At 35.2% G+C, this 13,021-nt stretch overlaps 1 protein-coding gene across 1 annotated transcript; it reads right to left on the bottom strand.

Annotated features, from left to right (window-relative positions):
• Positions 1 to 955: 955 nt before the first annotated feature.
• LOC112633337 (protein FRG1-like) lies at positions 956 to 12,332 on the bottom strand. The gene is made up of 8 exons (XM_025399913.1): positions 12,208 to 12,332; positions 11,469 to 11,526; positions 9,437 to 9,551; positions 7,044 to 7,128; positions 6,707 to 6,726; positions 3,339 to 3,430; positions 2,238 to 2,348; positions 956 to 1,071 (listed from the first exon to the last, which is right to left on the bottom strand). Exons 1-8 carry the CDS (start codon positions 12,275 to 12,277, stop codon positions 1,035 to 1,037), a joined length of 588 nt encoding a protein of 195 aa, XP_025255698.1. The 5' UTR covers positions 12,278 to 12,332; the 3' UTR covers positions 956 to 1,034.
• Positions 12,333 to 13,021: the final 689 nt, after the last annotated feature.

The following is a 13,021-nucleotide window of genomic DNA, read 5'->3' as shown; positions in this document are numbered from 1 at the left end:
GAGACAAAGTGGAGCTATCGGAACTGGAGGGCCAAGCTGAAGCTAGACCTACAACAAACGCTCCAAAAGCTCCTTTCTAGGCCTGATCCTGTGCCTCAGCTACCGAGCTTGTACAGATGCCATGTAACTCTAGATCTGGTGACAGATGGAATTGAAAGTCTAGAACTCGATAGGGTCTTTCAGGTTAGGACAGCACACAACGTGGACTTTTGACAACATCTAGATGCTTGAACCAACCTCAGTCCTGAGGTACAATTTCCCGTGACATCTGATACACAGCCTGGATTTGGAGCACTCACTGGGATTAGATGCCACGGAAATATTGTGTTTAGGAACTCTGAAAGAGACAGGCTTCAACAAAGCAGACCTAAGCAACACTTAGCAACTGAACTTCAGCTTCCATTCCAGCCCACAAGGACAAAAGCTTCCCATACATATCCACTGTGGCTAACTCGTCCTCAGTAGGGAGTTTCCCCAGTACTGATCTCCCCTCTGTTCTGAGCCTACTTGCTCTTTTGTAATGTTTCCACTTTCGGTCCCACTCCCTAACAGATGATTTGTCCTCTCCGCCCAGCCCCCTAGTTCTGATATTTGGGCTGTCTGTGATCTGGGTAGTACTTCAGAGGTAGAACCAAAGCCTTGTTGATTGAATTTGGAATTTCTAACTTCCTATTAAAGGCACTGATCAAGCATCTATTGTATAAAGTAAAGACTATGATCCAGTAAGACAGATTCCACAAGCAGCGCAGGAAGAATTGGTTTCTAGTACACTGCATGCTTCAGGACAGGAAATCCAGAGAAACATTCTGTGGTACATTAAATGTGTACTATAAATTTCATTTCCATGTGAAAAATTGTAGTTAGCTAAAAAGTACATCCATGAAGAATCTTGATTAAGCTTGTTTAATCCTGGTTAAACTAGTTACTAAACAATAATTTCACAACAACTCAAGAATTCTGTAAAAGCATTACCTCTGAGTATTTTATTCAGAAAAAAAAAACACGAAAAGATAAAGCAGAAACAAAAATCCCAGTCATTTGCAGTATCTGTCGGCTTTCAATTTGGCTCTCCTAAGCAAAGAAAAATAATAAAATTAATCTATGTAAAACATGCCATATATATTCAACTGCTACTAATTATAAAAAGCTTTAAAACTGTGTGGTCAGTTTTGGTTATTATATTACCACAACACTTATATTAAAATATTATACTTTCAAATTTGATTTCTATAAAAAATGGATTCTAATCTTATAAAAGTTATTTCCTAATAGTCAATAAACATTGCCTAAGGGCTTTTTCAATCCACAATAGCAATTTTAATTATTCTGGAATTTAAGGGTGCTCTAAATTTCCATTCAGCATGGTGAGAATGCTGTATTATTAGAAGTGATAAAAGTTACAGGACACAGAGCTTATTCCATTTTAGAGGCCACATCCTGATTGTATTTTATATCCTCTTCTTGATTTCTTCCATCTGGATACGTATTCATTTGCTCAGCTGGAAAAAATTATTAACATTATGTACTGACTTTAGGTATGAAGTCTACCAGCTAGTTAACAGGAAATACGTAATTAAACATTGCCTTATCAAGAAATGTAAAAAAAGGGTAAGAGTAACTTTGCAACATAGGACTTCAATGAGCGGCTGGCGATTATCAAAATCTGGCACTTAATTGATTTATACTTGGACACTCACAGCTAAACGTCTCTGCCTGTTTTCCTATGTTGCAAATCTAGGACATTACTTATCCACATAGGAAGAGTAATAAATATTAATAATGTGCTATGATAAACATCCTGCACTCTTCCAAATCTTACAATAAAACTGCTTCAATTTCACTTGTTTAGCTTTTAGATTTTTAGCTGATCTATTCTTATTTTAAGGAACCTGAACTACTTTAACAGAATCCACATAATTTTTATATTAGTCAAACAGCTTCTTTCTAACTCTGGTTCTAATGGTTATAAAAAGATAATAATAAATTTATGAAGTAGGTACAGTCAAACCTTAATTTCTTAAAGTATATACTTAGAATCAGTTATAATTTTTAGATATTCTTTCTTGACAGCCTTTTCCCAAACTTATGACGTCCTCTCAAAGTAATATTGCCACATTCATAAATTAGAAATAAAGACAAAAATGTGAAAACTATAGTAATTTAAGGGAACACAGGTTTTCTACACACCATTTCTATTGGCTACTGAAAATAGTGGAAATAAGTAAATAAATAGCTACCTGTCCAGAAGCGTCTCATGCAAAAATCCATCTTTCCGAGCCTTTTTAAGAATTTTACTGTCTTCTTTACTTATTTTAAGTTTGTGGTCATGGAAGCTCTGAAATTTATTTCTGCAAAGAAAATGTCTTCATTGAAAAATACCTCAAACTCTGATTATACATATTTACTATTAAATTTATGAATACTGCTAATTTCTTTTTCATGTATTAAAAAAGTCTAACTGTAGACCAGGCACAGTGGCTCATGCCTGCAATCCCAGCACTTTGGGAGGCCAAGGCAAGCAGATCACTTGAGGTCAGGAGTTCGAGAACAGCCTAGCCAACATGGTGAAACCCCATCTCTACTAAAAATACAAAAATTAGATGAGCATAGTGGCACGTGCCTGTAGTCCCAGCTACTCAGGAGGCTGAGGCAGGAGAATCACATGAACCTGGGAGGCGAAGGCTGCGATGAGCCGAGATCAAGCCACTGCACGCCAGTCTGGGTGACAGAGACTCTGTCTAAGGGGAGACAAAAAAAAAAAAAAAAGCCTAATTGTATTTTTTTAAATAAGCTGGAGATTTTCAACAACAAAGATGACCTCCGTGACCCCTCAAAAGGAGGGCTGCTCATTGGGAAGAACCACAAGGCCACACTTCTATTAGGGCATGCCGGCGGGAGTCCTCCGTGTCCTGGCCATAGCACAGCCTTTGACTGGCATGACACCCATTCTATGAATGAACAGGGAGACGATTAACCCGGATGATGTTAGCTTTGAGAGCTGCAGGATGATTCGGAAAACTGAAGCCTTGAGAAAAGCATTGAGCTCAGTGCTCTGTCCCAGAGGCTACATTGTGTTGCCTCTTCTTGCCCATCAGTTTTAATTTAATTTTGTCAGGGAGGGTCTTGCTCCATCACCCAGGCTGGAATGCAGTGGTTATCAGAGCTCACTGCAGCCTTGGACTCCTGGGCTCAAACAATCCTCCTGTCTCAGCCTCCTGAGTAGCTTGGCCTACAGGCATGCACCACCATCCCCAACTAATTAGGTAATGTATTTTGAAAGTACTTTGAGAAGCACTTCACTGTCAAATCTGTAGGTCTAAAAGGAAAAGAATACATACACATAATTGATTTCACATTGTTTTACATTTCCTTTGTCTTCTTCTGGAATGTCATCTTTTTTCTTGGTTTCTCTTTCAGCACAAAATCTAATCTATATTTGGAAAAGAGAATCCAATGGGTTATATGTTTATCTCCCATCTTCCCCCCTTTACGTATCACATAAGAACATTCAAGATGATTTCTTATGCAGAAGGAAAAATTAACTGATCAACTATATTCAGAAAAAGACAGGTTTTGGCTATGTGTTTTTACTTCACATATATAATCTATATGAGTAACTGCTACCACATGCTTCCTCCACAGCCCTTGGGTCAGAAACACTACAGACAAAATTATTTCAAAAACATTTTACACATCAGATCCTGCTAGGCAATAAAGCAATCATTAACTAATTTAATTTTGTCCTCCAAGTGAATACACTAGGATCAAATTATCCGTAGTAGACAAGTGTTCATTTGATCAGATTGAAAGCTTAAGATAGCTATTTTACTTCACACAGACTATTACCAAATGTATTAAAACTTTTAACATTATACAACTTGTTTTAATTAGTTGGAACCCACCTGTTTTACTAACTTCTTATATCCTCCTAAGTTTGGGTAGATATTTACTATTACATGTCATAAGTTAACTGATCTGCATTGAACAATTAGGATCGCCCACAGAACAGGCAATTGGCAGAGGTAAGGACCCATGTCTCCTAAGGACTTGAGACATATATAGTACTGTATATACTATACATGTATATATATAGTGGCCAGCGTCCAATTCCAGGACTGCTTAGAAAGTGATGACAAATAATGTGTTTGTGTCAATGACATCTTTGTGACAGTTTTGACAGTCACTTTTGACAGTTGTGACAGTTTTGATTAGAGGGTCCTAGAAGACCTGAAAACATTCCCTGCTAGGGCCTGTAACACAATGTTGCCTTTAGTAAGAGGGATCTGTGTTCTGGTAGATAAGGCAAGGTCATAAATGTGAATGGCTGACAGAGGTTAGGAGAGCCTACAATTAAATGGTAAAGGAAAAGAGTCCTAAATAATCACTGTTCAGAGATTCCAGGTACTTGACTAACCAAAGAGACCCAGAAAACTTTGTATTTCATCTGAAAACTGCTTTAAATAGTGAAAAACACAATCTTTGTATAAGTATCTTTGTATCTTTGTATAAGTGCAAAGCACTGCACATATATTTGCAATTGTTGCCTTCGATAACACTTTTGTGATGATATCCAGATGAAAAATAAACATGATACAATAAAATATAAATAAATAAAATTAAAGATAAGTCACAAACCCATCTGCATTTCCCCAGTGACCTGTTTCCTGAGAAGCAATGCACTATGAAATATTGAGTGGCTTAGGAGTCAGCTGGGCCTGGGTACACATCCTGTGTTTACCACACCTTGAAATCACTATGTGATTTCCATGAACTGACTGACAAAAACCACGAGGATGTAAGGAGGGTCAGAGGCTGTCTTCGTGTCTCTAAGGCTGAGCTCACATGCACCTCACAGGAGCCTGATGCAGATTCGAGACTACAACACATGTGCCGGGTACATGCAATGAAAAAACATAACTAACATTTCACTTCTCTAACAAAAATACCTACATTTTAGATTGAAATTGTTTGAGCTTTAGATTTGAAATTATTTGAAATCAAGACTATTGTAAAAAGAAATCAAACATATGACTGGAAATCTAACATGAAGCACGTACAGACATTTGACAGAGGTTTTTAAATTACACTGGTAGTAGAGAAAAATGTAACATAAATTTTTATGCTCTAATTATAAGAATGAAGGGCATTTTAGAAAAGGCATTTCCTCCATCTCTTAGAGCCTTCCACTCCGGCCCCCACAATGCCTCACAGAGCAAATCTGGGTCAGGCTGGATGCAACCTGTGATTCCCAACAGAGACAAACAAAGCAAGGTTCAGGATGCTCACTACCGGGAAGGAATGTCAGGAACAGAAAAAGCATGTGTCAAGAAGGAGAGAGTTATTCTTTAGATACATTTTAGTATATGTTTATCATTAAAGATCACTGGCTTTTGCTGAGTCTAAAAAATTAAGCCTTAAATGTTTTCATCAAATTCCAGCTAACTACCTGATTTATCTAGGTTATATTAACAGTATTATTTAGAATTTCACCTTGATATGAAGATGTCTGTGTAACTTTTACAATGACATAAAACAAAGAGTACGATTAGGGAGGAAACAGGCCGGTGCCTGGTGCAATGGATAATGCATCTGACTATGGATGAGGGAATTTAGCCTGGAATAAGGAACTTTTATTTCCAGCTTAGTGACACACACAAATTGTAAAAATAAAATAAAAATCATGTTTTATGTTGATTCATGTTTTTCCTAATGCAAAGAAGACTGGTACTATTAATAAAAATATTTTTAAAATGTGAGGGCTAAAGCCCCAGAAGTTCTGCTATGATTTTTTATGTTTCATAGAGTTATTATCATCACGGAAGCTCAAGCATTACATAAATACAAACACATATACCCCTGACCTGGTAATTCTGCTTCTGGAAATTTATCTTCAGGTCCACCCGCACATCTACAAGTGGATGCATGTTCAATGTTTGGTACTGCAGCACTGTGTATATGAGCAAAAGACTGGAAACAGCCTACATTTCCATCTATAAGAGACTAAACAAATTAAGGTACATCCCTAAAATGAATATTATGCAGCTGTTAAAAAAGAGAGGGAAAGAAAAGAAAAGCAAGAAAAAGAGAAAACTTTCTACTTTCAAACTAATAGTAGAAAACTCTCCAAGATACAATGTTAAGGGAAGAAAAAATCAAAGTCTAGAAGACTATAGAGGAGGCAAACTTTAGTGTAAAACAGTTGAAAATTATAAACATATTCATGTGTTTCTAAAGAAATTTTAGGAGGTTATAAAAAAACAAAACAAAGGGAAAGAGATAGGAACAGGAGCTGGGACACAGGTGAGTAAGACGCACGGCAGGCAGATGTCTTCACACGCTTTTATTTAAAAATGTTGAACCACGTGTACATATTATCTATTTTAAAAATTAGATTTTAAAATATAAGTAAGAAAACAAGAAAACAAAAGCCTAAAAAGATCATGTAGAACTCCTCAAAAAAAAGATACTAATCCATGGAGATAACGTCAAGGTAGCTCCTAGGTACACTGATTTCTCTATCACATTGTACAAACAAGTCACCAATTATGGGATTTATAATAAAATATGAGTCCATTTGAACCACCACGTTATAAAAAGCTATTAACTAAACCTTTAAAATGACAGTAAATGATGATTTAACGTTTTAAAGAGATACAGTCACATTGCATGTGTGAATGTAGTCATCTGTATAAAATGTCATAATTACCTTGATCATTTCTTCTCCTGCTGCTGTTTTCCTTTTTTTTTTTTTTTTTTTTTTTTGAGACTGAGTCTGGCTCTGTCGCCCAGGCTGGAGTGCAGTGGCCGGATCTCAGCTCACTGCAAGCTCCGCCTCCCGGGTTCCCGCCATTCTCCTGCCTCAGCCTCCCGAGTAGCTGGGACTACAGGCGCCCGCCACCTCGCTCGGCTAGTTTTTTGTATTTTTTAGTAGAGACGGGGTTTCACCGTGTTAGCCAGGATAGTCTCGATCTCCTGACCTTGTGATCCGCCCGTCTCAGCCTCCCAAAGTGCTGGGATTACAGGCTTGAGCCACCGCGCCCGGCTTGCTGTTTTCCTTTTTGTTTCTATGTCCCCAGCTTCATTGCATCTAATAAAGCAGCCATTTGAGGCCAATAAAGCCATTTTCCCCTACGTGAAACAAAATAACAAAATAGAGAGCCGCGAGGACACTTCTTGCAGAAGAAACGTTAAGTGTTTAGACTGAATTAATTTTTCCTCCCTGATTTAAAAATCATAGAAAAGAACTTAGAGAAAACCTGAAAAATGTAATACAAGAACATGCAGAAAAGGAAATCAAAATCACCTATCATTTTACTATTCAAAGATTACCACAATAAACATTCTTAGTGTATCTTCCTAGTAGGACTAAATTCTAATTAGATGAAGTAGGATTGCTTCCTTTCTAAAACATCTACGGTGCTGTAACTGATTTAGTTCAGTTTGAAAAGTTAACTTTAAAGACAAGAGCATAATTATGAGTGCACACTTTGTTCAAATATTAGCATTTTAAGTAAAATTTATTTTCCTCACAATTACAAAACACGAAAAGGCATATACAATGCCTTTGATGTTTTGAATTTAAGAATCAATGTCTAAGCTACTTTTGTGTGTGAAAATAAATATTCATATGCTTTTTTAGTTGTTTAATGTTTGATGTATTACAGTACTTTATATTAAACAAAACTTTAAAAACTGATCTTCTTGTGTATCTAAATCTGGGTTATAAATTTGGTTAGCTCGATTCCCTTAACAAATATAACGTTTATTTATAACTTGTATTTGGTTGATTCTTTTGGAAAACTTGGAACACCATAACATTTAGACAAAATATTTACAAATACAATGATTATAAAATATGTATATGTTTAATATAAATATGTATATATAAAATGTGTAAAATATGTGATATAACTTATATGACATCCAGTTAAAAAAGTGCTGATAACATGGATTTAATTTCTTGGTCAACGTCGCAAGGGCTGGTGGTCTCTCATCTGGATGGCGCCTGCTGAGCCCTGGAACATGCTGCAGTGGTCCAAGGCGATTTAAATCTGTGCCGCAGATTATTCAGCTGAGTCTTTTTGCAACAGAGTTTTAAGACGCTCTTTCATTTAAATTTTTGAAACTTAGTGTCCTTCCTAAAAATAAAATGAAATGAACTTTCCTAAAGTGTTGTATTATTAGAACTATCTAGCTCATCATCCTGGCCTTACGATATATTGGCCTTTTCTACTGGTGTAACTTTTATTAGAAGTATCTCATCATAACTAGTAGGATCATCTCAAAGGGGTTGCAACACATTAGTGGGTCTTGAAATCAATGTAGTGGTTCCTGAATGGTATTTGGGGGAAAAAGAAAAAGGAATACTCACAGACACACAGAGGAAGGGGTAAAAGAGAATAAGAAATATCAAGCTGCATAACACATGAACAAGTAAGTATTGTTAAGTACAACTCTTGCTTCAGTTATACATATGTGTGTGCTGGGCTGCAATCTAAAAATGCATTTCTCAATGGGTTGGGTCAAAATAGTTTTCAAGTCACTGACTTAAGATTTTATCCTAGGGGATGAGGAAATTAACCCCAGGGGATAAGGAAATTAGTCTAAATGATTACCTCTTTCTGGGGGGATGTCTGTTTAATTTGTCATCTTAGGAAACACTGCTGAGTTCCTATTTTCAGTTCCTGATTGTACACCACCAAAGCGCTACTCAAAGGCTGAGCTTATCTTCTACTTGCTTGTGCCCACTGGTCCTTACTGTTTTTGATATAGTTACCTACTTTTTAAAGACTGTTTAGCACTCACATACTTTTGTTCAATCTTTACTTCTCACACAAACAGAGAAAGGAAATTATGTATTCTGTACCAACAAAGATTTAACAAAACATCCATATACTATAACTACTTACCAAAATTAATAATATTATCTTTTTTCTTCTTTTACATTAAAACTATCTTTTTGTACACTATTTTAAGTTTATGAACTGAAAGTCTTTTAGAGATAATTTACTTCAATGAACTATTATTATTTATTTTATGCACAAATTGTCACAACTTGGTCTTAGTTTGCTCCAGTGTTCGCTTACAGTCTCTAATGTTTCTGAAAGCATCCATGATTTCTGCTACAAAGAAGGTACTTAGGAACTATTCTGTTTTCCTACTCTGAGACCTAAAATTGACTGGTTCTTTAACGGAAATGAGATCCATATCTAGGCACTAGGGTATAGAGAAATAATTGTGGGCAAAAGTACTAATGCTGTTTTTGTTGCACTATATTTTGAGATCCCTTTAAGGCTCTATGTGCTTATTGATTTGTTCCAATTTAACATATTATACTATTGCATCCTAGTTTTTCTTTTTAAATATATTATCATTGACTGTTACAGACTTTCTGTTACACTGACAGGAAGTTTTTATAAACAATAACAGCACTTACATTTTGAAAGACTGATTCCCATTGTTCTCTTGGTCCAATTGCATCTGAAAGCCCAACAACAAGCCCATCTGAATTTATACCAAGATATTTCCCATAGCCAGATTTCGGGGAAATTCTGTACATTAATAAGATAGATAAAAGTTAAAAACTGAGAGGAAATTACTTTATAGAACATCAAAACAGGATATGTGTATGTGTGTGGGTGTGTACATATCTAAAATTTCAGGCTGGACATATTTCAAGTGTTCAAAAGCTGCATATTGGCTGAGTGGTGACTCACTCCTGTAATCTCTGCACTTTGGGAAACCAATGGGAGAATTGCTTGAGGCAAGAAGTTCAAGATCAACCTGGACAGCACAGTGAGACACCATCTCTACAAAAAACTTAAAAAATCAGCCGGGCATGGTGGTGTGCACACATGATACCAGCTACTGGGGAAGCTGACACAGGAGGATTGCTTGAGCCCAGAAATTTGAGGTTATAGTGAGCTACAATCACACCACTGCACTCCAACCTGGGTGACAGAGGGAGACTCTGTGCCTTAAAAAAATAAAAAAGCTACACGTGACTAGTTGCTGCCGTATTGGACAGTGCAGTTTTAAATTTACAGTTTTGTATTTTGCTTTTTTAATATAAACATTGTACTTATATATTACATAACAAATATTTTCCAAATTCATCATTCTTCAATTATACTTCTTTAGTTACAAAGTTCAATAATCAATTATTAAAACTTACTTTTTCTCTTATTATAAACAATTCTATTTACATCTATTCTGTACATAAAACTGATTTATCCTTAGAAAATATTTCTAGAAATAACTGGATCAAAAAGTATAAACTATAAAGTTCTTATGTCATCAAATTGTTTTCCAGAAAATACTGTTTCAATTTACTTTCTTACCTCAAATTGAAAGAGTATGTTTTGTATCATGGATTTTTTTTTAAACATTTTGACTTTAAAAAAATACTTGAAAACCTGATATGGAAAAAATAGTACCCTATTAATTTGCATTTTAGTATTTAACTAGAATAACAATTGTTTTTCTTTTCCTTTCCTTTATAGTTTTCAGATTATCTGGCTATGTCCCTTGTCTATTTTTCCGTTGAGGTCTGATTGTTTGCAGTTTTTCTACTGGGGTCATCAGGGCTATGAATTCTGTACAAGATACATATGAAGAGTAAGAACCCACTGCCTATTAAGATTGTTGCAAATATTTTCCTCATTTGTCAGTTAATTTTCTTTATAATCCTTTTTTGTTTATAATTGTAAAGCAGTTTAAAACTATTTAATTTTTTCTTCCTCTGCTTTTATGCTTTGTCTTTCACCATACTTACTAGACTTTCAAAGAAAGTATAAAAATAATCACCTTAATGTGATTTTTAAAAATGCTGATTTCTAATCTTTTACCTTACTGAGAATCTCCTGGGATGCCAGAACTGACTTTTACTCCTTTATATGTTAATTATTATATAACAGAAACATTATCATATTGATGTAACCAATTACTAAAATATGCAAATTCACTCTCAGTATCTTCTACCCAAAGAATCATTCTATAATTTTGCACAAGGTGAGAATAACAAAGGTTACTTTATAAAATGACTGTAAAAATAGTGATTAAAAATATTCTTCTGATCATTATGACTCTGTAACATTCTCTGCTGGTTTCAACAATATCCCTTTTTTCAGTCTTCCTGTTTGTCTTTGGACTTCCCTACAGCGAGTTTAAATATCATAGCAACAGTGAACCAGGTTTTGTACTGTTTAATTTCTTTTTTAATCTATCTTATTTGGTGTGTGAAATTATTAATCTTCATTTTTTAACTTACATATTTTTTTCCAGCCTAGCATTATATATTGATACGAAATCCACTAAAAGTAGATCACAAAATCTACTTTTCAAAAAAGTTATTTTGTTTTTTATATCAAAATTACTCTGTGGGCTTAAGACAGACACTAAAATTTTTAATGAATACAATTAAATTTTAAAAATAACTGGTCACGAATTATATTACAACATAAGCTCACCTGGAATCGGATAATTTGACAGCCGTCAACTGCTCCGGAGGACTAAGGCCCTCATCAACTATTGGAGAAAAACATTTGAAAATAAATTTGACATTTGCTGTAAAAGATACCATTTTGCTAAAAAGTGTGGCTATTTTCTTCTGCAATTAAATGTAAGAATATTCAGATATACTGATGTCACTGTAATACTGCATCTTTGGAATCAAGATCTATTTTACCTTCTTTTAGCTACAGTGCTAATTTTACATATTGAGTAAGACAGGCTAACATAATCGTTATTTAATAACTTCTGAGATATCTTCTCTTTATGTTTTAAAATATAGTCATAAATAAGCACTTATTTAAAAAACTAAATGCTTTCATTTATTCAAAGGATGGCCTTGTTGACCAAATGATACTGCTTTTTATCTTCTAATTGCTTCCTTTCTCATTAGTGTTCCCTCTAATGGGCTAAAGAAAATGAGGAAACTTCAAATTGTTACCTACACCTAGGTTAGTTTTGGCAATAGGTCTGAATAAAAAAGAAATTCAAACATTTTGACTCAAGTAGGTTTTCTTTTTTCTTTCCACTTACTATTTTAATTTTGCAATGGAAAATTTGGAAAATTTTGGGAAAATCTGGAAAATTTTTGAAAAATTTCCTTTGGAAAGTGTCTGAAACTAGTTAAGAGCTTGGCCTAAGTGAATGAATGTCCTAAAACCTACACTTGTGGCAGCCTCTTCCCTTCCAGACACAAACCTTCTTTGTGTGGAGATCCCAGGGTAAAAAGGCCATTGTCGAGTGCATGTATATAGGTTCCCTTATCCATTTCAATGGCTATGGTTCCTGAAATTTCACCAAAATTTGTTACTGTCCACCAGATTCCTAAAAAATAAAATCAATATTTAAACTTTGTATCTTAGTTTTGACACAGAGTTCTTTTTGTATTGTTATAACTTAGTTTTAAAAACTTTTTATTTTGCAGTTGTAAGAAATAATACAAAGATCTCACATATCCCTTCCTCACTTTGTCTCAATGATGACATCTCGCATAAGTATCATACACTGTCAGAATCAGGAAATTGACATTGATATAATCCATGAACCTTATTCAGATTTCACCAGTTTTACATGTACTTGTTAGCATGTATGTGCACAGATTCATGCGACTACCAGCACAGTCAGGATTAGGTTTTTAAAATACAAAATAGCAACCTACAGCCAGGCATGGGGGTGCATGCCTGTAATCCCAGTTAGTCGGGGAGCTGGAGAAAGAGGATCACTTGAGCCCAGGAGTTCAAGTGAGAGCTATGATCTCATCACTGCACTCTAGCCTGAGTGACAGAGCAAGATCCTGTCTCAAAACAAGACCAAAACAAAAGGCAACATGTGAAGGTACAAAGTGATACATATAGAACAGTCTCTTTCATGATAGACCCCAGCCATCTATTCACGCCTGCTTTCCAGAGGCAATGCCCATCATAATGTTTCTTAGAAATGCACCTATAGGAAGACTTTCTACCATAGTAATCATTTTTTTTTTTTTTTTTTTTTTTTTTGAGACAGAGTCTCA

The sequence above is a fragment of the Theropithecus gelada genome, chromosome 10 (genome assembly GCF_003255815.1).
Source record: "Theropithecus gelada isolate Dixy chromosome 10, Tgel_1.0, whole genome shotgun sequence".
Taxonomy (NCBI): Eukaryota; Metazoa; Chordata; class Mammalia; order Primates; family Cercopithecidae; genus Theropithecus; species Theropithecus gelada.
This window is presented reverse-complemented; position numbering and strand designations above follow the sequence as displayed.

Coding starts and splice junctions, on each gene's coding strand:
- LOC112633337 (XM_025399913.1), bottom strand. CDS start 12,277: ATGGATAAGGGAACCTATATACATGCACTCGACAATGGCCTTTTTACC. Junction 9,552..11,468: donor GTCAAATTATCCGATTCCAG/GTGAGCTTATGT, acceptor ATTAATGTACAG/AATTTCCCCGAAATCTGGCT. Junction 3,431..6,706: donor CAGGAGAAGAAATGATCAAG/GTAATTATGACA, acceptor TTCCAAATATAG/ATTAGATTTTGTGCTGAAAG.